This window comes from Babylonia areolata, chromosome 2, assembly GCF_041734735.1.
Source record: "Babylonia areolata isolate BAREFJ2019XMU chromosome 2, ASM4173473v1, whole genome shotgun sequence".
Classification (NCBI taxonomy): Eukaryota; Metazoa; Mollusca; class Gastropoda; order Neogastropoda; family Buccinidae; genus Babylonia; species Babylonia areolata.
This window is the reverse complement of record NC_134877.1, coordinates 13,723,105-13,746,968: the sequence shown is the minus strand read 5'-3', so window position 1 is coordinate 13,746,968 and position 23,864 is coordinate 13,723,105. Positions and strand designations below refer to the sequence as shown.

Genomic DNA, 23,864 nt, shown 5'->3' with positions numbered 1-23,864 from the left:
TTTCTAAGAATATAAAATGTATGTGCGGAAAGCAAATAACTATAACCATCTACTTATTCATTATCCTAGCATAAGACAGTTAATTCCAAAAGATGAAGTTGATGACTTTTCTACCAATATTCCATCAGCCACTGAAAAGATTTTGAATGATTATTCATTGCTTAGAATGTTTTTGGAAATAAGAATTCCCAATAGCTGACAAAAGACTAAACCCCCCCACCCACAGACACTAGAGATACTAGTGTCTTTGCCCCCACCTCACCCCTCCACACACACATACTCATGTTAAGACAATATCAATATGGTATTGCACAATAATATTTACAAATGAAAACATCCAACAAAAAAAAGGAACTAGCCTCCAAAATCACTGTGTCGCCACTGAGCACAGGGCCACCCACTCCTTCCTTTGATGTATTCTACTTAATGTCGCTTTTTATATTTACAGTGTTGTCAGTTAATACTTGTTGATATGCATACACATATTCTCCTTCCTATGACACTTCATTCATTACAAACCACAATCTCTTTAAACTTTAATTTCTTATAATGTACTATTCCTCTGATATATAACATGGACACTTTCTTACACTAATATTCACATGCATTCTCTTTCATTTATCCACTACTTTTCTCCTTTCCATCTAGTAACACTTATAGTGAATAGACATTAAACTGAAGATCACACACACCACACACACACACACACACACACACACACACACACAACCTTATTAAGACAAAGACAATTTCCACAGTCTGAGGAGACGCGAGTTCAAGTTACACACACACACACACACACACACAAGGCAGACACACATAGAGCAGCTGTTGTGTTGTTTTGGTGGCAATGCAAGACTACACGGGCAATACCCATCACTGGATCGCTGGTATGCAGAACTGAAAAACGTAACACTTGGACATGAACGCTAAAAACGAGGAGTGGACAAACACCTATCTTCAGCTACTCACTCAGTCACTGGAACTCGTAGTTCATCACTTCTGTCCGACAGTTGTAATTTGATACACTACATCATTACATGGATGCTGTTTGTTTTTCTTTCTTTTTTTTTTTAAGTGAACAAACCAAACCGAAAATGTTGCAAATATAGATATGGAGGCTGACAACGTACAGCGATTAAATCTTGCCACAGATTAAATTTACTACCTTCAGCAAGATGACGGTGTCGTTCTTTATGTTTGTTCCAGTAACAGACGACAATCTAGCGGAAGCTGTCTGCCAACAACACAAAATGGCGATGATATCATATCACGTGACCAGCTCATAAACAATCCGTGTTTCAGTTTAAAGTCTGAGGTGTATACTTGTTATACGTGAGTATGCTTGTTATATTTAACTAATGTGACTATATAATAAAGAAACGTGTCTTTTCAGTTTTATTAATCAATTTTTACTTGATATTTTGCTGTTTGATAACAATATCTTTTCACCGTATGACAAGCAAAGCCACAGGTTGGGTCTGGAGCATCGTACTATTACCTCCTATTCAGCTCAGTGGTCTTCTTGTTATTATTATTCCTCGTTAGCGACCGCAATCATCAATTTGTTTATTCTGTCACTTTAAGAGGGGGTGTGTGATCTCAGAAAATTATAATAAATTTTAAAACAAAACAAAAACAAAACAGAAGCATGGCCACCGTAAAGCCACCCCCGGTTTAGTCAGGGCAGCCCGAGCCCTGGCAAAAAGAAAAAAGAAATAAAAAAAGTGTTGTCCTTTTGAAGTTGAAATTTGGAGGCTCTTGACACGAACGTGTATATGGTCTTAGCCTTCACGACATCATCAGGTAAACTGTTCCAATCCCTGATGGTCATCAGTGTCAGAAGCCGGGACGGAACCTCGGAGGTCAGAAAGCTGAAGGTACTGCCGGTTTGGCACTGTGGATCGAGCTTGAATTGCTGGCTACTGTGACCGCGTTACTGTCGTAGTGGAATTAACTTGAAATTGATGAATTTTGAAAAACACAGCAAGGCTCCTGTCCTGAAGGCTCAGTAGGCCACTTGAGACTCGGATCCTCAAATATGGCTGACCGGAGGGGTTGGAGGTGTGTTTGTAGCGCCTCCAGTCATTACGAAGCGGGCTGCTCTCTGCTGGACGGATGGCCTCGAGTCTGTCAATGTCAGTTCTGTTGAGTATGAGGATCCCAGACTGAGCATGCATATTCTAGGACTCTGAGACGAATATAGGATTTGTACGGGCCATCTTTTTGATGCTACTCAGTGGAGCCTATTTTCAGATTTTGTTTTTTTTTTCAGGAAGCCCGTGGTCTTGGCTTTTTTTGCGCTCTGAAGGTGTTAATCAGTGTGCGAGCTCCAGTTCAGGTCTTGGGTGATAGTAACTCCTAGGTACTCAGTTGAAACTGGTGACGGTTTCCAGAGTCAGCCTGCCCGTGCAGTACACGAGGCAGTAGTCGTTGGTTACTGAGGCTCTTCTGTTGCCATCGGCGTCACTCCGCGGCAGTCAGTGAAGTGTGGAGCACTGGCAGGATGAGAGGTCATGTCCCATTTCTTCTCCCACTCTTGAAGCTGGTTGAGGTCTTCCTGTAGATGCAACTGATCTTCCCTGGAAGTGGTCGTGTTCAGTTGTACACGGCAGCCGGTGTCACCCACACTGAACAGACGTGTGCTCAGCCGTGGACATCAGGGTTGCAGGCAGGTCATTTACGTAGACCAGAAATAGGCATGGGCCCATAACTGACACACACCTGAGGGACTTAGTCATGATGTCATGCTGACAAAGTCTGATCTCTCTCCATTTACAACTATGGTCTGTAGGTGACTGACATTGTCACCGGACATTGGAACACTGAGACGCCACCACAGCAGAACCGGCGAATCCGGCGTCACTGTCGTCTGTCTCCCATTGCATTGGCTGCTGCAACCTCACATCCGAGAGCCGGTGCAGTTTTTGGGGTCAGTGGGGTCCGAGTCCGACCTTGACATCTTGGGCTAGTTGGCGAACGGTTCTGCGGCGATCCTCCAAAATTGCGGCCTTCACTTGCCGGATGGTGTCTTCATCAATGGCGGACTGTGGCCGCCCGGGAAATGGGAGCCGTTTCCAACGATGTCCGACCACATTTGAACTGACGATGCCAGTGCTTGACCACGTCATACGATGGTGCATCCTCCCCATAAGTCTCTTTCATCTCATCGAACGTCTCCGCCCTTGGTGTGCGACCTCTTAAGTACAGAAATTTGATGACCGCTCTGCATTCAACTGACTCCATTATCACACTTTACTCCACCATCATCAGTGGCACATGTAAAAAAAGAAAATGTTATAAGTTCACAGATGCAAATTACCACGTGAACTAGAGAGATATGTATCACTGATTATACATGTGCAATTTCAGCCTCATACAAGAAACGGAAGTATGATGAAGTCATGGTAAACTTATCAGTCTTTAATCAACTCAGTGACATCCCTCGTAATGTTCAGAACAGAACTAAAGCTAATGCTAGATTTTTTTTATTTCACTAAAAAGAATTGTTGTTGTTTTGTTGTTCTCTTGTTTTATTTGTGTGTTTGTTTTACTGACACTGACGCCGGTAAAAGCTCAAGAACAAAACTGAAAACACAACTTGCGAACGACAGAAACCAACACCGAAGCAGACTGACAAACAAGAGGGAGCTGCTGAACTTGTTACCGGCGATTTGGTATCAGCATGTAACAAAATTACACTACTCCAAGGTCCACAACATGCGAGGCATACTTTGCTTTAGTGATGGAGAAAAATAGATTTCTACAATAGCCTACTCCCAGCGTAGTAAGCAGCACCGCCGGGGTGTCTTAACTATACACGTTGTTCGGCATAGTCATATTGCTGCTCTGACGCCATTTGCACATCACCATATGTCAGTGTTAACCTGCACATCAGATTACACGGCAAGCTCTTTATTTCGATTCGTCTTCGCAGTGAAACCAGCCTCACTCAGTACTGAGGCTCATCACTTGAGAGTTACTGCCGGACTCAGTGTTTGCCGATGATACCGCACTTGCTTCCCACACGCCAAAAAGACCATCAGTATAGATTTGCCAATACCAAGACCTCCGTCAGAGGAAGTTTCGGCGTGACTATCAGCATCATAAGAAGTCAGAATATCATGGGCCAGAATGTCAGCACGCCACTTGTTCCCCAACTGACCTCTCCACTGAGCTTCAAATTCTTGGGTTCAATAATTTTTACGTCTGCTTAGAAGATGGGAAAAAACTGAAAGGAAGCATATGCCTGATCTACGCATAGACCCAATTAACGCTAACACATACACACACTGACACACGTACACATACACACATATACACACGCGCGCGCAGCCGCCGGCACACAGAAACACCGGCATATTATTACACACTTTCTTACACTAATACTCACATGCATTCCCTTTTTTCATCCCGACTACTTCTCCTCTTTCCATCTAATAACACTCATAGTGAATAGACGTTAAACTTAAGATCTCTCACACATATACACACACACTACGCCGGAGCGCACGCAGCGCACGCACTGACGCACGCGCTCCTCAGTTGTCCGGGCTTTCTGTCTAATAACTCTTATCGTGAACAGACGTGGAACCGAAGATCTCTCTCTCACCCACACACTACGAGCGCACGTACGCATGCTCGCGCTCCTCTTTCCGTCTAATAACACTTATAGAGAACACAATTAAGATCTCAGTCACACACACACACACACACACACACACACACACACACACGGCACACTACGAGCGCACGCACGCACACTGACGCACAAACACACGATATGATTGTGCACCCCCACTATCCCATGCAGTCACACTAACACATTTGTCGCAAGTACTTTGTACGAGTAGGCTATTAACTAAACCGGGTGCACTGGTATAAAACTGACTGGATATGTCACTTTTGTCCATTTCTCCTTCATCTATTAGGATAATTATCAGTGCTTTTTTGGATTGAGAATAAGCACATTCCATCTTCTGAACATTCAGCTACTGCTTCAGTAGATCAGAGGGTGTTTTAAGTGAAAGTGTGTGTGTGTGTGTGTGTGTGTGTGTGTGTTACATATAGAAAATGATTGATTTAAGTTTTGTTAAAAAACAACAACAAACAAACAAAAATATATATATAACATATTTCTAATGAAAAACTAACAACTATAACAGCGAACCAGCTGGACTATTTAACAAGGAGTTGAAAAAGTCATACATTAGCAATGGACTGCTGAAGATGGTCAACACTGAAGATGATTTCAGTTCAGGAATTTGAGACTTTAACATATCGCAAGTTGGTATATGATCGGCTGTTATGTGAGCACCACAGATGCAAGAAACATTACTGACATATTTTGTCCTAAAACAATTCATTTTCCATCTGCAGATTAGAGAAATGATTTGCCTCTTATGAAAATCATTATGGTAATGTTTTCCCATGAAACCATACATTTTCTGTATGTTCTTATGTAACTCCGAGTTACCGGTGTATTTTTCCTCAAACTGAAATTTTGACCATTGGTGTAACATTCCTGTAATGAAAGCGAAATATTTAAATCTAACTCCTTCGTGGAGCTTCTATCTCCTTTTTTTAATTTTTTTTTTAGCCAAAATATCAACTTTTTCATTACAGTAAAAACCGCAATGAGAAGGAATCTAGCAAAAGGTTATGTGAGAGCCTCTTAATAAGAGCTCGTGAATCAAATGGTTAATTTCAATAATGAGTTCATACCTAACCGTTTCTTTTATAAGTTCAATAGCGTGAAGAACTGATTTAGAATCAACACAAAATAGTATCTGAAATATAGTTTTCGGAAAGGATATCATGAAATTTAACGCCATTAGAATTGCTATGAGTTCAGCGATAACGGGTACCCCCCGAGTTCAGCTGTGAAGATGGACTTATTCTCTCCCAGATAAAATGAGTTTTGAAAGTTAAGGTCTGGAATAACGAAAGCAGCACCAGCTCTATCATTTACAACAGAACCGTCTGTAAATATCTTTAGATGATTAAGGTAGGCTATTTCTCTTCCAAATGGATTCGTACATGCGATGTAAGTAAATTTATGTTGTCATCTTTGGTCAGATCAGTGTGATCGATATCAAATTGCGCTCTTTGAAGTTCCCATACAGGTGTAGGTGATACTACAGACCTTTTAGCAAAATGTGGGGTTTTATTCACGCCGGAATTTGTTAAAATACTTTACGTATATGTTCCCAGTGTGGTATGAGAAGATATAGATCTAGCTCTCTTTGGAAAATCGCGGTCGGATTTGAGAGTTATTTCTGATTCCAAATCATTTTCGTCCATTAAACTTCTCAAGACAAATTTACTACACGCAAGTTCCCTTTGATCCTCTACTAGTAGTGGTAATACTCCCGCTGCATTGTTAGTTTTCTTACTGGAAGCATGGACTGGTAAGCCAAGTGCCAGTTTATATGCTCTGCAATCTAGGCCTATGCTTTGAATTTTTTTCAATAAATATTTCGGTGCACTGAAGTATACTTCTTGTGCGTATATAAATTTTGACCGAACAAATGATGTGCAAAGGTGTAGTAGAATGAATATGTCCTGGCTCCATGGTTGTTTGCATACTATTTTCAAGAAGTTTAATGTTTTCCTGGCCTTTGTTAAAATGTAATCGATATGATGATTCCAAGTTAATTTTGATGTAAGGTGTACTTCAAGGAATTTAACTACTTTTTTATACGGCAGGGTGTTATCGTAATCTTAAAGGAAGGCACTGTTGCTGGACTTGATCCATTATTAAAAAGCATCAAGTGTGTTTTTTTTTTTTCGTAATCTTAAAGGAAGGCACTGTTGCTGGACTTGATCCGTTATTAAAAAGCATCAAGTGTGTTTTTTCGGTTGATATTTGCAGACCATTCTCGCTCACATAACTTGCTACTGTGTTTAATTTATTTTGATATAGCTTTTTTGTGTAATTCATATATCGGGCAGGCGTATTCTTTTTGATTGTAACTTTCATCCACATGCACATATCGTCAGCGAATTGAACCATTACAACATTCTTTGTTAGTTTTTTTTGGTAGATCATTCATTAGAATGTTGAACAATATTGGAGCAATTACAGAGCCCTGAGGAATACCTGTCTGCAATGTTCGTGTGGATGAATACGTATTCCCTGTTTAGCCTGAATTTTTCTGTTGTCTAAGAAGTCTTTTATAAAGTTATACATATGTCCCGATAATCCAATCGTCTTCAGTTTTAACGTTAGACGTGAATGCCACACTTGGTCATAGGCTTTAGTAATGTCGAAAAAAGTTGGAAGCAAACATTTTCGTCTCGCAAATTGGTGCTGAACCTGAGTGGTTAATTTCACTAAATGATCAACTGTGGATCTTCTTTTTTTAAAACCTGCTTGGTTTACAGGGATGACATTATTCTGTTCACAGTAGTATGCGAGTCTGCCCGGTTTAATAATATTTTTTTCTAGCAACTTACAGACATGAGAAGTGAGTGCAATAGGTCTGTAACTGCCAATGTGTGTTTTTGGTTAGCCTTGTTTGTGGATTGGAGCCATTATTGATTCCTTCCAGATTTTAGGGAGAACATCAGTGTCCCAACATCGTCAGTTTGAATGATATTAAGAAGAATGTTCATCCATTTATCTGGTAGATGCTTAATCATTTCCTTAGAAATTGCATCAGTTCCTACCGATGTTTTCTTATTTGAAATGGAATAGACTGCATCTTTCATTTCTTGGCCGTATTAGAGGAGCATTAATATAATGTTGTGTGTGTGTGTGTGTGTGTGTGTGCCACTGAGGTGTGTGTGTGTGTGTGTGTGTGTGTGTGTGTGTGTGTGTGCGCTCGTGTAATTGATGTACTTTACTGAGTTTTTTTTTTGTGTCTCAGTATTCTTGCTCTCGTTTACTTTTTATGAAGATCACAGGTTGTCCTCGGCAACGATATCATCTTGTTCTTTCTTGTTCTTCTCCGTTCTATCTTATTTCTTTCTTTCTCAAGTTTTTCTCAGTTTTCAGGCTGGCTTACATTTTAACATTACCTTCCTCAGTAGTAAAATCATTCAAGTGCTGTCAGTTTATCCTTTCACTCTTCATTAGAACCGATGACTCGGAAGGACCGTACCGTATCAAATCAGTAATAATTCCACTCCCAAAATAAGACATAAAAATATTCAATACTAAGCTGGCATTAAGAAAGCCGCACAAATATGTTCCAAACTACAACTGATATCTTTAATAAACAACTCTTGCAACTGTGTAAATGAATGTACTTGCAGCTCAGTAAGACTGAAAGCTAAGTTCTGTTTTCCTGAAGAATTAAAGAAGAAGAAGAAGAAGAAGAAGAAGAAGAAGAAGAAGAAGAAAGAAAACTGACTTTAGAGATGAATATTTTTTGGCACACTGATATACCTACATGTTTCCCACTTTTCCATATTCGTTTTTCCCTGCCTTGAATAAACTGCCGAGCCCATAGTAGGCCGGTAAATGTTAGGTAAAACTGAAACTAAAATCCCGGCATCGCATTTCACCTATCCTTCATTCCAAGGTTGTAATTCTTGGCGGCAATATTCACACTCTTCAAATATCCATGTATTTCAGAGTAAAAAGAGGAGCTTGGGTTGGGCTGGGGTAGGGGGTGGGGGTGTTAAACTGAAATGGCTCGGAGGATACAAACAAATAGCCTTGTCCAAACTATACCCGGCCAGGTTTGTAGCCTATGCTAATTTACAGGTTCTGGCCATAGCTAGATTAGACGGACGGAGGCATGTTTTGGACTAGGCCAGTTTATACAGGGGCATACTCTGGACAGAGTAGAGGCTGGACGGCACCCACCGCCACTACTTGAAAAAAACCAACGGTCAAAAATCTGGGCCGGCGGCATCACTGAAAGCCGGAATGGAAGAACTGAAGACTGTAAGCAAGAAAAAAAGAAAGACGAAGAAAAGGGGAAAATGCTGAAGGAACCACAAAAATACATGGCAATTTAAGATCTTCTAACCTGTTCTCATAGTTGTGGTAATCCAAACCGATGATTTAAACATCAGTGACAGAAGGAAGAAAACTTTTCGGAGTTATTTGTACAAAAAGTCAGATTTGTTCGCGAAGTCTCGCGCCGACAACTTCAGGGGGGAAGTGACACAAATTGTCAAGAGGTCTGTTGATGGGTAGGCACGCTGTTGTTGAAATTTTTAGTTGCTGAAACTTTGTCATCGAAGAACAGCGTACGTTGTTGTGTTGTAAGTATACGCAATACCTCATACTTTTACTGCTTTTTGCAATATAATGATAAAAGTTTAAATAATTTTTATACTGTGAGGAATATTTTTTCACCAGTTGACTTTGCCACAAGACTGTAGCGCCAGTTGCTGATGTACACATGGCATTGACATGCTCCATCGTATGCCACTGATAGCGTAACCGGTTGAAGCTGCGCTGTTTTTGAACATGACAATTGTACTGTCTTTTATCGTGCGTATTCATGTGCATGGTGAAAGCATCTTATTATCTGACACTATTTTGTTCAACGCCATCATAATGATTGCCACATTCACCGACTGCTGGAGGCGAATGTCAAAAAAGTTGACGCTTTTTCAGATGTTGCGAGGTACCGGCTGAGAAGGCCTGGTTTGCAGTAGGTTTGTTTTTAATCAGTGTCAACGATGATGGTGCTAAGCAGAAGACTCTACCTGAATATATTAATAAATAACCTGGTGGGTTAAACGAGGAGATTTATTCGATCTCCTAGGTCAGCATATATATGTGAATCCCCGTCACGTGGAGGCCTAAACACACACAGAAGATAAAAAGGATATGCATGTTAAAGATCCAGTAATCACTTAAAGCGTTCTGTAGGTCAATGAAACGAGAACATATCCAGAATGCAAACCCCTGAAAACGGAGCATGGTAGCCTACATCAAGTACATTGAGGGGTAAAAAAAAAAAAAATCGGTTATACACGTTAAAATATTATATGCCTGTATGAGCGTGTATGTGCATTATGCGTGACTGAAACCTGATTGAATGACGCAGTCAACGAATAATGAACACTCAATGGCAGCTCAGTCAGCTCTGCCCAGGTAGGCAGCCTGTTGTGCAAGTGACAGGAATGTAAGAGCTATGCTTAAAGTAGGTACCGGCAGCCTGGCTTGTTAAACTGAAGCTAAGAGTGTAACTTCAAGACTGAAAAACATCAGTTTGTCCATTTTTCCCAAGCCTGTAACTTCAGTGATGTTTAATGAATAAAGATAAGTTTTATATGGAAATGAAGTTAAGTTTCTCCTCTTTTCAATGCTGTTTTTGTTTTCCTTCTGTTTTTTGTCTTTGTTGAATAAAATTTAAGAGTAAAAATCGGGGGTAGTCGAAGGGCTTCTTGCACGCCATGGCCGACCGCTTTGACACAGATGGTGACAAATGATTTTTGCGTCTCTTTCATTCACTTAGCTTGCCTGTCCCATTTGATGTTCTGAACTATTTTTATTAGAGCTGAGTTTGTCTGAACCTGATCTTTTCAGTGAATATTGGTTTGACTTGAAAAACCACATACTGTGAATATGTAGCATGTAACCAGTGATTTTCGCTCGAGTTTTAAACGTAAATTTCTCAAAATTGGTAATAAGTAGAACGGTAATTACTTTTATATCAAACAAAAGCTCATTTAATTTTCTTCTGAATAAAAATTAAAATGCAAAACTGTCGCATGATGTTAATGGTGTGGATGAGTTTTGAGCCGAAAGAGAGGCTGTGCATCATTCAGATACTGACATGGCTGTCGCAGCAGAGCCAAATTTCAATAATGATCTTGGTCGGTTATGGATCATTATACTAGGAAAGCTTTTGAGTTCTTATGATTTTACTATCACACTTTTTATTATGTCATAGATAAACATTTAAGAGGGGGTATATTTGAAAAATACGTATTTTTAATTACACATACTTAACCGTGACCCACTAGTGCAGACTCCGGCAGGGGTCTGACATTCCTGTCCTGTGCAAACTACTATCCGCCTATGTGGAGAAAACGAAAGTAGCTACGGCCGATAACCTCCCGGAAGTAGGTAACCTCCCCTTTGCCCCCCTTGACTAGCGCCCTCTTTTTCCGGCAGCCATCATGACTCCTGGACACTTCCTTTTTATAAATGAGATCATGAAGGTGCTTGATCATTGGGAATACCCCATACTGCTACACCTCATTTTGACTCAAACAGAAGTGACGACCGTTTTTATTTTCATGATGGAATTAATTATAAATATGTTAACTTGTTGTTTGTTGAAAGGAAATTAATAAGCACATATGTTTTATCGTAGTGGTTTTACTTTTATTTACAAAGCACAAAGTATTACACAAAATTTTTTCCATTTTTCCTGAACATCATCATTCCTGCAATTTGATAACATGAATTTTTTAATGAAAAAAAAGTAAAGAAAGAAAAAAAAAAGGCTGAATGTGACTTTGAATTAAAAAGTCATGGTAGTGTGTGTGTCAGAGAGGAAGAGAATGGTGATGTGTATTTGTGCATGTGTGTTTGTCCAGTTAAAAAACAAAGAAAAAAAAGGGAAAAAACCCCTGCTTGTTGCTATTCTAATTCTTACAAATTTTGCAGTGAGAGAATTTGCAAAAATACTGGATTTTAGAGCTAAATATCAATAAAACAATCAGGTGATCTAGCTGAAAAAAAGTTAGGCATCTTTACTATATATGCAAAATATCACTGTCCTTAATTTTTTGCTGTCTCTGTTGTTTAGTAAAGTAAATTAGTATACATGCAGTGATGCTGTAAATTTGGAGATTTGTCCAAAAGCACAATGATGCTCAAAAAGGCTCATTTGATGTCATATACTGTACCATGTCAAACTGATGCAAACTAGGTCTATCAGTTTGCTCTGCTTGGCCAAAATTAACATGGCCAACAGTGAAAAGAGGCCCCATCCTGCCTGGTCTGCTCTTAGCCAATCCAATGGCTGTAACTTAGGTTCTAATATAGATAGAAACAATTTTTGTTGAGGGATATTTGTTTTGACTTTCAGTTTAAATAACTTTAGTGTGTTTTAATGTTGTTTTAACAGAACTTTTATTGAAAAAAAAAAAAAGGTTGCTGGTACCTACTCAGATGCCCTTTTTCATTTCATGAAAAAAAAGTGTCAGGTGGGTGTGACTGCCACAGTAAAGCTCCAGGGGCCATTCCTTAGATCTGTGCAAATCTGGAGAGAAAATGAGGGGTAAGGGGATGAAACTTAGGTAGGATGTTGCCGATAATGGCTGTTGCAAAGCTACTGGCAGTACTGAAGATGTATTTGACAACAAAATCGAGAAAAAGACAAACTACTGGTGCCACACTCTTTTCATCCGCCCTGATAATGAAAGGCCCATTTCTTAATCTATTCTGTGTTGATGGGTCCAGCTCTTGCTCCAAAGATTCGTAACTTAGATCCGGTTGAGAGTCAGTTATGAGTTGCTTTGATGAAATCTTATCCAGCGCACTTTGAATTAAAAGCAACAAATAAACAAATGCACTTTGAATTATAAACAACAAATATACAAAATAAGATTCATTCCAGTATTCAGGAGCATACGATGTTCCCTTGGCCCGATTCGTTTTTCACACACACACAAACACATACACACTCTCAGGTATATGTGCGTACATAGACACCCCCACCCCACCCCACACTAACACACGTATAAACACAGTTGCGCTCACACACACACACATGAGTATATGTGCGTACGTGGACACTCCACCCCACACAGACACATAGACGCACTCACACACACATTCACACACACACACACACATGTGCATTCACGCATACACTCGCCCGTGCACGCACAGTCTCTGTCCCTGTCTAGCCACTAGGGCCATTGGTCACTTTAGTTTATGCAATAAAAGCTGCAACATTTGACAACGTTTTGTGTGTATGCTGAAATTACATCAGCCGATGATTTGTGACACCCTTGATGGGTGTAGTCAGTTTAGATGTTATATCTGGGATCTATAGCCAAAGTACCAAAGATTCACCTCCATTACAAGCAGAGAATATGCTTTGTTTAAACCAGATTTAAGGCGAATAGGAAACACTGTTCTTTCTTTTGTGTATTTATGTGCCATTTCAAAAAAGTTTATATTGACTGCTGCAGAACAATGAAACATAGGTGATTCTTGCACTATTACTGTCAGCAGATCTGTTTTTGCAAGGATTTAAGCGTAGCATTCTCTGCTTATGAAGCCATTGTCATGTTACTACACATCAGTACATGAAACTCCGCAAATGCCTTGTTGCCGGCAATGCAGCTGGCTATGCGGTTCACTCCCGTTGCAGTCCAAACACAGATTCATGTTTTTTGTGTGTTTTTTTCTGTCTTCAACAGATTGCTTGCATTTTTCAGCTCATGGGATTGGGTTTCTTTGTCCATCACTGCCCGCAAGTGTTCTCATATGTGTTTGAAGCAGTTGTGTGCCAAACACAAGTACACATGATAACTGAATGTGTCTCTCTTTCTGAAATTCACCATCCAAAATGGTGGACAAGAAATAACAGAGCAAAACTTGAGACAAAAAATCAAATTTTAAAATTGTGCTGCATTGAACATCAAAGTTAGATTGTAAGAAAAAAAGAAAGGCAGTGCAAAAGTTTATCAGTTTGTATCACCAGAAATACCCTTGTCTGGTGTCATCAAAGAATGGTTCATACTTTGTTTTCTGCTTGATATGCAAAACTGACTTCATGTGTAAGCATAGCGGGTTGTTTGATTGTACTCTGTACAGTGATACAAAGACATGTGGATAATGAGAAAGCTGTAACTTAAATCCATTGCTTCATTCTTTCAGCCCCAAATGGTAGAAAAGTTTAGTTTTTGGTCTTTTCTCAAGCTCTTCAGTCAGTCAGTTAGAATCCTGTTGGTGATAGCCCAGTGGACTAATCAAGTTCAGTTCAACTTCATGGATATAGATTTGTTCTTTATCCTGTTTACTGCCCATCTGATCACAACCAGGTTGGATGAGAACTGAAGCCTCCTCCCCTTTGACACATTTGAGCACTAATTTCTTCATTTGAAAATATGAAGTGACCCTGGTTGCTACTTTACTAGTTTGTGTGTTTGCATTTGACATGTATATAAATAAATGCCTGTTTTGAGATGAACATCAACACTGACAATTGCCTGATCCCTTTATCTACCAGTCTGAGACAATCACATTCATCAATACTCATTTTTACTGATTGAATACAATTTTATCAAGGGTTTCTTTTTATGTAAGTCAAGAAAACCATTCATTTGTCTTTATCATAATAATGATATAATATTGATGTCAGCCATGGTAGAAAATACTCATTAAAAAATACTGAACTTTGCTACTCTGAAACTACACTTTTTGCCCATCCAAGCTACACTTGTAAGTTGTATGTGTTAGGGGATACCGTAAACGGGTCTTTCAGTGATGTGAGAGCGGAAATGCGTTAATACAGTTTTCAGTTCATTAAAAAGGAAAAAGAAAAAAAAAAAAGCATCTGTCAGGCATGACTGCTGCAGAAAAACCATAGAGGCCATCCCTGAGATCTGTGCAAATCAAATGCGGAGAGAAATATATGGCCGGGGGAGGCAATTGCAGGCAGAAAGAAACTAGAATTGACACGCTCTTCCAGGGGACAGCAACCTGACTTTCACACTGAGAAATCTGTTGTGACGAAGAGTAAATGAAAACAACTCAATACAAGGCATCACTGCAATTAAATATTAATATATAAACCATATGCTATTGTTATTATGTTACAGATAGTAGGGACAGTGGTGTGGTGACAGTTGGTGACGATGGAGAAGGTGGACGGAAAGTGGAACCCCCTGGAGGAGGACTACAAGAATCGACGCTACAACTCCTACAGGGAGGGTGTGGGCAAAGACTTGCAGAACCGCGACATCAGTGACGTTGGAAGGTAACTTGAGTTATCAACTTACTGATGTTTGTGTTTCATAACATTGATATTTGAATTGGTGCTAACATATATGTGCTGAAATGAGAATACATGAAAAAAAGTAAAATGAATGGACATATAAGTATTACCAACTTAGTGATAGGTGGTTCAGCACAATGTTAGTCATTTGACATGCTTCAGTCAAATCATGTTGCTTAAAGCCCAGAGCACCACAAAGTGGCCAGTTTGACATGCTTACCACAAATGAAGATCAGTGGGTCATTCTCAGAATTAATGGATCAGGACAAGCCGCCCCCCCCCACCCCTCCCCACTTCCTCCTTCGTCCTCCCCTAACAGCCAACCTACCACCCAAAACTAGGGATTTAATTCCAGTTTGTCCATCACACTTTTTCAGACCTTCACATGTTAAGTGGTCCAAGTGTGTGCGTGTGTGTGCGTGTGCATGCGTGCAACATTTCCCTTTTTTTGTATAAATTTAGTTGGAAATAATACATCTAAAGGTTTGTCACTTAAGCAGCACAGTTTGTCAGCTCACAGTCAGACATGTACATAAATATGGCAGATTGTTTTCTGAAAGGTCAAAAAGTAAAATGCTTACCAAGCTAACTACCAGCTTGGAAATAATGGAACATGGCAATATGATTTATCACTCAGTAAAAGTAATTTATTCCAAATTAACATGTACATTCAGTAACACTTTCAGAAAAAGAAACAGCTCTTAATTTTTCATCATAAAGTTCTGAATTTGCTAAGTGGCTATTTGAAAAAAAAAAGATAAATCATTGTAACATGCAAGAAAACAGACCTGTTTAGTTGTTCTAAACATATCTGTTCTTAACTTGATTTTTTGTGTGTTCATGTTTGAAGAGAGAGAGAGAGAGTGTGTGTAAAATTATTATGTGGAGAATGTGTCTGTTTGCTGTGGATAAACTACAGGACATGTTGCAAGTCAGTCATGTCCAAACTTTATGATACTGAAGCACGGATTGTTTGTTGACTGTACTAGATAGTAAACAGTTGAATTCACTGGCATGTAATGATAATGTTTTTGAATGTCCAGTAAGTGACATGAATTTTGGCTGTTCATCTACAATTTGGCTTCCACGTCTGTGACCTTGTGAAAGGCTGTTCAAACAATCAGTTTTTGTTATATATATATGTACATATATATTGTACATATATATATATATATATATATATATAGTTTAAATGTCTTAGCGGAAATGGGTACTTCTGTGAATATATGGCTCATGACTACATTATTAATTATGAATTTAAACAGAAACCCTGATGATGTGGGGGTGCTTAGTATTTTTTACACATGTCAGTGTAGCATGGGTTCAGTAGAATAAGGAGCAGGCCTGAGTAGTTTTTGGACTGCCTCACACACTTAAATGCCTTCCTGATAAAATCCTTACACCTGGTTTATTGGTTTGTGAAAAAATAATCAGCACAATGTTATGGTTCAAAATATGCAGCTGTGGGTCTGCATTACTTTACTTTTCTGTAGACTTAGGTTAGATCCACTCCACCCCCCTGTGTTGTCCTGTTGGAGAATGTATGTAAAATCATCTGTTGGATTTTAGCCACATTGAACATAGTCACTGACCCCTCCAGTAGGTGACTGTGACTGACCAGGTGTGTTGTGTTACAGCACCACTGGGTCAGTTGGACACAAGCCTGTGGTGCTGTATGTCACCAACATTCCCCTGGAGATGGATGAGGTAAGTGTGTGTGTGTGTGTGTGTGTGTGTGTGTGTGTGTGTGTGTGTGTGTGTGTGTGTGTGTGTGTGTGTGTGTGTGTTCCCCTTAAGATGGATGAGGTAAGTATGTGTGAGTGTGTGTATGTGTGTGTTTTACGTGGGGATTATCTTGTACGAAATGTTCAGATAGTGAATGAAAAGTGCATGTATTCGGGCATTGATTTTTTAATGGAGCATGTATTTAATATGATAATGAATAAAGAAAAAAAGAAAGCAAAAAAAAAAAAGAAAAGAATTATGTCATGATTATGCATGCTGATTGTACCAAAAGATATATATTTATTATTATATATATGCATGTATACTGCTGTGGACTAAAGGTGTTTAGCTGATGTTGGCAGATTGCGCTGCAGAACATCTTTGAACAAGAGGGGAAAGTGGTTAGAGTGCATATCCCTGTGCCGTCGCCGGAAAAAGTGGCCCAGTTCAACTCCAAGATGGGGTAGGTCATATAATAAAGATGACACTGCTACTACTACTACCATTTCCACTTTGGATATTCAAGTGCTTTACCTCCAGGGCTCAGGGCACTAGCAGTTAACATCAGTATGGGAAAAATAATGGTTACATTAATTAACAACACTTCAAAATCAGGACTTAAAAGGAAGACAAATGGAATGTGTCGGTGACAAATCACACACATATAGGAAAGAAGACAAAAATGACTGCAAGATTCTTCAAAGACAAAAAACTAAAGTTTATAAAAAACCTTTTGGGTGGTAGTTGAATCCTCTTTGTTTTTACATGACGTTTTGGACCATAGGCCCGTTGTCAAATGAAGAGAAGAGGACAGTGTGAACAGGAGAGCCTATGTGAGGAAAGGGTGATGACATCTCACTACTTTCTGTTTTGATGGGCCATGCACACTAAACACTTGCTGATCACCATTCAGTGCAATACATACTCACACACAGGAGGGTAAGACCTTGTTGGGGAATGGACGTCTAACAGTTGTGATCAGTTTTGTAAAAACAAAGAGGATTCAACTACCACCCAAAAGGTTTTTTATAAACTTTAGTTTTTTGTCACACACATATACATGCACTCATGCACCAAGACATCCATGAAAGCAGATTCATACAGATGTGTTTTGAGGCTAGATTTCAAATGAGATTTTGTCAGGATGACAAATTTGGTGGGAAAGTTCATTCCATGTAACAGGACCAAGAGTTGTAGGAATCTGGACTGGATGGAAGTGTTGTACAACTAGTTCTCATTTTTTTTCAGTTTTTAATGTGACAGATGGCTTTAGTGGGTGGCATTGTATCCACTTTGTGGTTTAGACGAGGTTTGCCCACACCTTGGACAGTTTTTGTTGGCTTCTTGGACAAGTTTTGTTCACATAGTGGACATCTGTCTGAACCTTTGACAGTTTTTGTCCATACTTGGACTGTTTTTGTCCATATATTGGACAGTTTTTGTCTACACCTGGACATTATTTGTTGACACTTTGGACAGTATTTGTCCACACCTTGGACACTCCATATCTGGACATTTTTTGTTGACACCTTGGACAGTTTTTTGTTCATAGCTGGACAGTTTTTGTCCACAGTTGTCTGCACCTTGGACAGTCCAAACCTGGACAGTTTACACCTTGGACAGTTTTTGTCCGCACCAGAACATTTTTGTCTACACCTGGACTTTTTTTTTTTTTTTTTACACCTGGACTGCTTTTGTCTGCTTTTTGACAGTTTTTGTCCACACCTTAGGCAATTTTTGTTTTCCCCTTGGACAGTCTTTGTCTTCATCTTTGACAGTCACCTTGGATAATTTCTGACTACGTCTTAGACAGTTTTCGTCTTCATCTTTGACAGTCCATACTTGGATAGTTTTCGTCCACACCTGAGACAGTCTACAACTGGACAGTTTCTGTCCACACCTTGGACTGTTTCTGTCCACACCTTGGACAGTTTTTGGTTGCACATACAGTGTTTGTCCACACCCAGACAGCTTTACTGTGACAGTTTTTGTCCACACCTTGACAGTATTTGTCCACACCTTGGACAGTTTTTTGTTCACGCCTTGGACAGACCACACCTGGACAGTTTTTGTCCACACCTTGGACAGTTTTTGGACACTTTTTGTCCCCATTTTGGACAGTTGTCCACACCTGGACACTTTATGTCTATACCTAGACAATCCATACCAGGACAGTTTTTGTCCACACCTGGTCAGTTTTTGTCCTTACTTGGCTGCCTTTTTATGAATTCACAGACATGAAATGCAGCATGCCAAATTAAAGCCCAGGGTGTGTGTATGTGTGTTGATTCAGGTTTGTGACAATGGACAATGCGAGGGGTGCCCAGGCGGCCATAGAGAACCTGCATGGGTTCCAGGTGAAGAACAAGACTCTCAGCGTGAAGGTGAAGCAGTCCAAGGAGGAGCTGGCTCGTCGCCGGGATCAGCAGGAGGTCAGTGCCTCCTTTATCTCCTCCTCCCCCCTGACCCCCTGCTCTTGCTCTTTTCTTGTCCACAGGAGTGCTGGTAAAAGTGATAGTTCATTGCTTTTTTGGTGTTGAATCATCCCAGTTCTGACACCTTCCTTTGTGTTTGTGTACAGTGCCTGATGTATAAGCTCTAAAGATTTTAAAAGAAATATACATTGTTTTTGCAAAATCGAAAACTGTTTTTGTAGAAATGGGATAGTTCTCTTCCGGTAAGATGGACATTGAGAGTCTTTATCACTGTTTGTCAAATGTCTGATGTTGATGTGGACCCCAGGAACAGTCTGATCTAATTCATGCAGATCTGTGTGTATGAACCATGGTATTGTAATAAAGAAGTGATGCTGGTTGGGGTCAGAATCCAGCTCTGTTCAACAACTTGTGCCCCTGCCTACCCTCTCTCTCTCATCCTTCCAAAACATCTGTTTTTTTTTTTGTTTTTTTTTAAATATATAATGTAGATGTGCTGTCCTAGGTATGGGTCAGTCTGCACATTCATTTGATGCATGCATGGAACCAAAATTGGTCAGAATAATTGTGAATCAGAAGTCTAAGGACATTGTGAAGTGACAGCTTTGCATCACAAAAATTTGTTAAAATGGAGTGGACTATAATAAGATTGAACTGGTTGCTTGTTGAATGAAGAATTGAACCCTGAACTGAGACAGACTAAGACATTGAATTGATGGCATGTTACAGCGGATAGAGGAGTTTTACCGCACCCTGGAGAAAGACGAGGACCGAATGGCTGCTGGCTCGAGGTAAGTCTGAAGTGGTGATGTGTGGAAATTGTGTGTGAGGTTTCCTATGGTTAGTGGTGCACATTTTTCATTCACAGGCACAGACTGAATAAAATGATATATGAACAGTCATCTGCAGAACAATCAGTCATTATTTATAAACACTAACTGTGATCCGCTGGTGCAGACTCCTGCATGGGTTTGATTCCTGTCCAATGCAAACTACTACACCCAACTGGAGAAGTATAAAGTAGCTGTGGCTAGTAGCATCCCCTTAGTCTATAAGCTCTCTTCTGTTTACAAATGCACCATCCTCTTTTTCGGCAGCAGTCTTCCATTGTGGAAGCCTCCTTTGGACATTGGTGGAAAAAGTTGTTTTTATCATCTTTTTATTGTTTGTAACTTGTTTATTGTTCAAATAAAAATGATTTACAAAGTGTTTTGTGGGAGCAGGTCAAGTGTGGTATCTCCAGCGCTTGTTGTATAGGTCTGTATAGCAACAGCCTTTCATGTGGAAGTTTGTTTTACTTGTGTACAGTAACGGAGCAGCACCACCCTTTGGAGGATCAGGAACAGTGGCACCACAGAGGACGGTCAGAAGTGCTGGTAAGGGACATAGTCCTGATGGGGACACTTTCCTCTTTCCCGCACAAGTCCGCTCGCATCTTTATCACCCTCATCGTTCTCTACTCCTGAAATCCAAACTTTCACACTCTTGTCTCAATCTCTGAAATCCAAACTTTGATCATCTGAACTGAACCCCAGAAATTCAGTCATCCTCTTCCCTGGACCCCAGAAATTCAAACATCCACTCTGCTTTTTACCTGTGAATTCCAAACTCTTTCCCTTTCTGCTGTAAATCTGTAAAATCCAAGCTGTTACACTGCTCTGACCCACTATTCTAAATCGTTAACATCTTTTCAGCTGCAATCCCCTTCTCGAAGTGTTTGTACTGTTTGCTTGTAAATGTATGCAGTCTGACTTCTCCATGCTGGGATCAGAGGTGTCTGTGACTGTGTGCAGGGCCGCATGGTGATGCAGCTGCAGGGTTGGGCAGTATGGACAGCAGGAGGGTAAGACCTTGTTGGGGAATGGACGTCTGTTGTGATCGGTTTTGATGGTACAAGGAATGAGGGAGAAAGTGTGTGTGTGGGGGGGGGGGTTCACACGGTGATGTGCCATGAAGCAGGAGGATCATGGGCAATGTGGCAGCTAATAATTATAATAAATAATAAATGTGCTTTCACACCCAACTATGAAACCAAAAGTTGTATGAAAGGCAAAACTTATAACATGTGTATGTAGATAAAAGACTAGAGAAACAATGGATGGAAAAGGAGAGGGTATGGAGGAGCTGTTTTGCTTTACACAGACATGCTGCTGTGAGTCCAGTTTTTTCTGTCTGGTGTGTACAGTGTTAACGTGTGTTGCAGGTGTGTAGAGTGCAGTGTGTGTTACAGGTGTGTACAGTGCTTTGTGTGTTACAGGTGTGTACACTGTTATGTGTGTTACAGGTGATATGTTTATTACAGGTAGAGGACAGTGGAGGGAAAGTGGGTTATTGTTTGTACATAGTGTGATGTGAGTTACAGTTGTGTGCAGTGTTATGTATGTTGAAGATGTGTACATAGTGCTGTGTTGCAGATGTGTAAAGTGCAATGCATGTTAGATGTGTACAGAGTGCTAGCAGTGTTTGTTTCAGTTAGAGTGTACAGAGTGCTAGCAGTGTTTGTTTCAGTTAGAGAGGAAAGTGGGGGGAAGGCAGGGTTGTTGTGGGTGCATTGTGTGATGTGAGTTACAGATGTGTACAGAGTGCTATGTTTGTTTCAGTTAGAGGACAGTGGGGGGAAGGTGGGGTTGTTGTGTGTACATTGTGTGATGTGTGTTCCAGATGTGTACAGAGTGCTGTGTGTGTTACAGGCAGAGGACGGAGGGGGAAAGGTGGGGTTGTTGCCAGTGCCGGGCAGCAGAGGGTCAGTGTTGCGGTCAGTGGTGGACCCAGGGACCAGGGCACGGGGTCAGGTCATGCGTAGTCCCCCTGCCCCCTCCATGGCTGGTGAGTTCAGCGACAAAGGAAGAAAGGCCTGTTGTTTGTTCATCACTACTTTAGTCACTATTTTCCCCTCATATCCAGAGTTGTAATTTGGATCATGTCCCTTCATTATGCTTTTCTTGTATTGTCTTATGGATAATTAAAGATGAAAGAGCTTTTTTTTTTTTTTTTTTTTTTTTAATACCGTAAAGTTCGGTCAATTGAGTGCACTGGTATATAAGCCGCACCCACTAAATTTTGGAAAAAATTGAACTTTATACATATATAAGCTGTATTGGCTTATAAGCCGCACTTATTTCCGGTACCGGAACACATACTGATAATACAGAAAAGCTGTCAATACTGTATGTTATGAAATAAACACAAGCGGGAACAACACAAAGAAAAGCAAGCGAAAATACTGCTAGTGCCACAAAAAAATAATAAACACAACGAAAATAAGATCCATAATTTAGAGATAGTCACATTTATTCAACGTCATCCTGCTCACTGAATCCACTGAAATTTTCGTCTTCAGTGTCCGAGTTGAAGAGAACCAGCACAGCTTCCTCCACCATCTTGTCACTGACTTCAGCCTTGCTTTCACTTCATGAACATGAAGGTGGAGGTCGCTGCTGGTTCGTCGCTTGCACTGTCGTCTGCTAGGTCGATCACCTTCAATTTGAAGGCTGCATCATAGGCATAACGTTGCGTTTTCGGCATGATGAGGGTGTATGCTTGAGCAGAGTAGAACTGAATGCTGATCTGAAGGTTTTAGTGTGTGCGGATTTGATTTATAAAACGTGAACAGTTAGCACACTATCCTGAAGTTCATCCAAAAATTCATGGACAGAAATCATGATTTTGGTGAGTTGAAGGGCAGCTAAGAATAGATGAGAACGTGACACTCCCGGGATCGTTAAAATCCTCAAATAAGCTGCAGCATTGTATAAGCTGCAGAGGTTGAAGCTGGAGTAAAAAGTCGCGGCTTATAGACCAAACTTTACGGTAGTATATTGTTGGGTATGGAATTGATATCTCATTTGTAAATAACCTGACATTCATGTGTTGTTGCAGAATGAGACATATAAGAAATCTGTGTGGTGTGTGTCTCAAGAACGCAGAGTTAACTGCATTAGAGTGTCTACTTTGTGTCATTTGTGTTCTTAAACATGGATCCTATGATTTCAGGAAGTGACCACAGCTCAGACCTGTGTGCAAGCTGCCAGAAAACGGGTGAGAGGTTTGGGAGGTGGGGGGTGGGGAATTGAGGAAATATGTGAGTGTGGGAAATATTTTGCTGTTCCAGTTGACAAAGTCTTGAATAAAATTACACCCCGGAAAAAGGAATATGGCTGCCTACATGGTGGGGTGAAAATGGTCATACACATAAAAGCCCACTTGTGTAGTCAAAAAAATGAAAGTGGGAGTTGCAGCCCACGAAGAAGAAAAATTACGAGAAATGCATATACATGGATACACATGTGCATGCATGGATGTGCACATATGATTTCTCACAGATTACTGAAGAGAATTTGTGGCTTGGCTTGTGGACAGGTTGATTAAATGATTGAACAATGATAAATCATTTTGTCCTTCAGAAAGGAGCACACCCACAGTGTCAAGAAAACGGGTCTGGGTGTTTGTTTCCCCCAAACCATTTGACTGACAGCAATAAAACAGGCCAGACAGATGAGTCACTGAAAGTTCAAAGATGTGACCATCACAGGTGACCTTGGCCTGAGTGATGGTGTCAGTGGACATAGTTCTCTGAAGCATTACAAACACAAGTCTCTTTCACCTTCTAGTGGGAGTAGCGCTTCAACATTTTTTCTTTGCCACTTAAGTCCTGATAGCCATGAGTATTATTTTATCACCTTGTTTTTAAGGTTATAAAATCAACTTGGTATTCATTCAAACTAAATACCAGGGCACAGCTGTAAAATATGATTTTTTGTGTGTGATTTAAATG

General features: G+C 40.2%; 2 protein-coding genes across 4 annotated transcripts in view; one reads left to right on the top strand and one right to left on the bottom strand.

Moving 5' to 3' along the window:
- The window catches only part of LOC143298077 (coiled-coil domain-containing protein 186-like), a 48,527-nt gene extending 47,253 nt beyond the window's left edge, over positions 1-1,274 (bottom strand). For 2 of the 3 annotated variants that reach the window (XM_076610760.1, XM_076610786.1), the window contains exon 1: positions 1,169-1,274. The gene's annotated coding sequence lies outside the window, so the exon portion shown is untranslated. Of the gene's footprint in view, positions 1-972; positions 1,085-1,168 lie in introns of those variants that run through there. The other variant, XM_076610768.1, reaches the window with a different exon arrangement.
- Positions 1,275-9,096: 7,822 nt separating this feature from the next.
- Positions 9,097-23,864, top strand: part of LOC143298070 (uncharacterized) — a 45,584-nt gene continuing 30,816 nt past the window's right edge. Inside the window, exons 1-10 of the mRNA XM_076610748.1 lie at positions 9,097-9,219; positions 14,755-14,912; positions 16,568-16,637; positions 17,018-17,118; positions 18,949-19,087; positions 19,820-19,881; positions 20,399-20,466; positions 20,884-20,933; positions 21,781-21,916; positions 23,084-23,128. Coding sequence (XP_076466863.1) covers positions 14,791-14,912; positions 16,568-16,637; positions 17,018-17,118; positions 18,949-19,087; positions 19,820-19,881; positions 20,399-20,466; positions 20,884-20,933; positions 21,781-21,916; positions 23,084-23,128 — 793 coding nt within the window. The 5' untranslated portion in view covers positions 9,097-9,219; positions 14,755-14,790. The remainder of the gene's footprint in view (positions 9,220-14,754; positions 14,913-16,567; positions 16,638-17,017; positions 17,119-18,948; positions 19,088-19,819; positions 19,882-20,398; positions 20,467-20,883; positions 20,934-21,780; positions 21,917-23,083; positions 23,129-23,864) is intronic.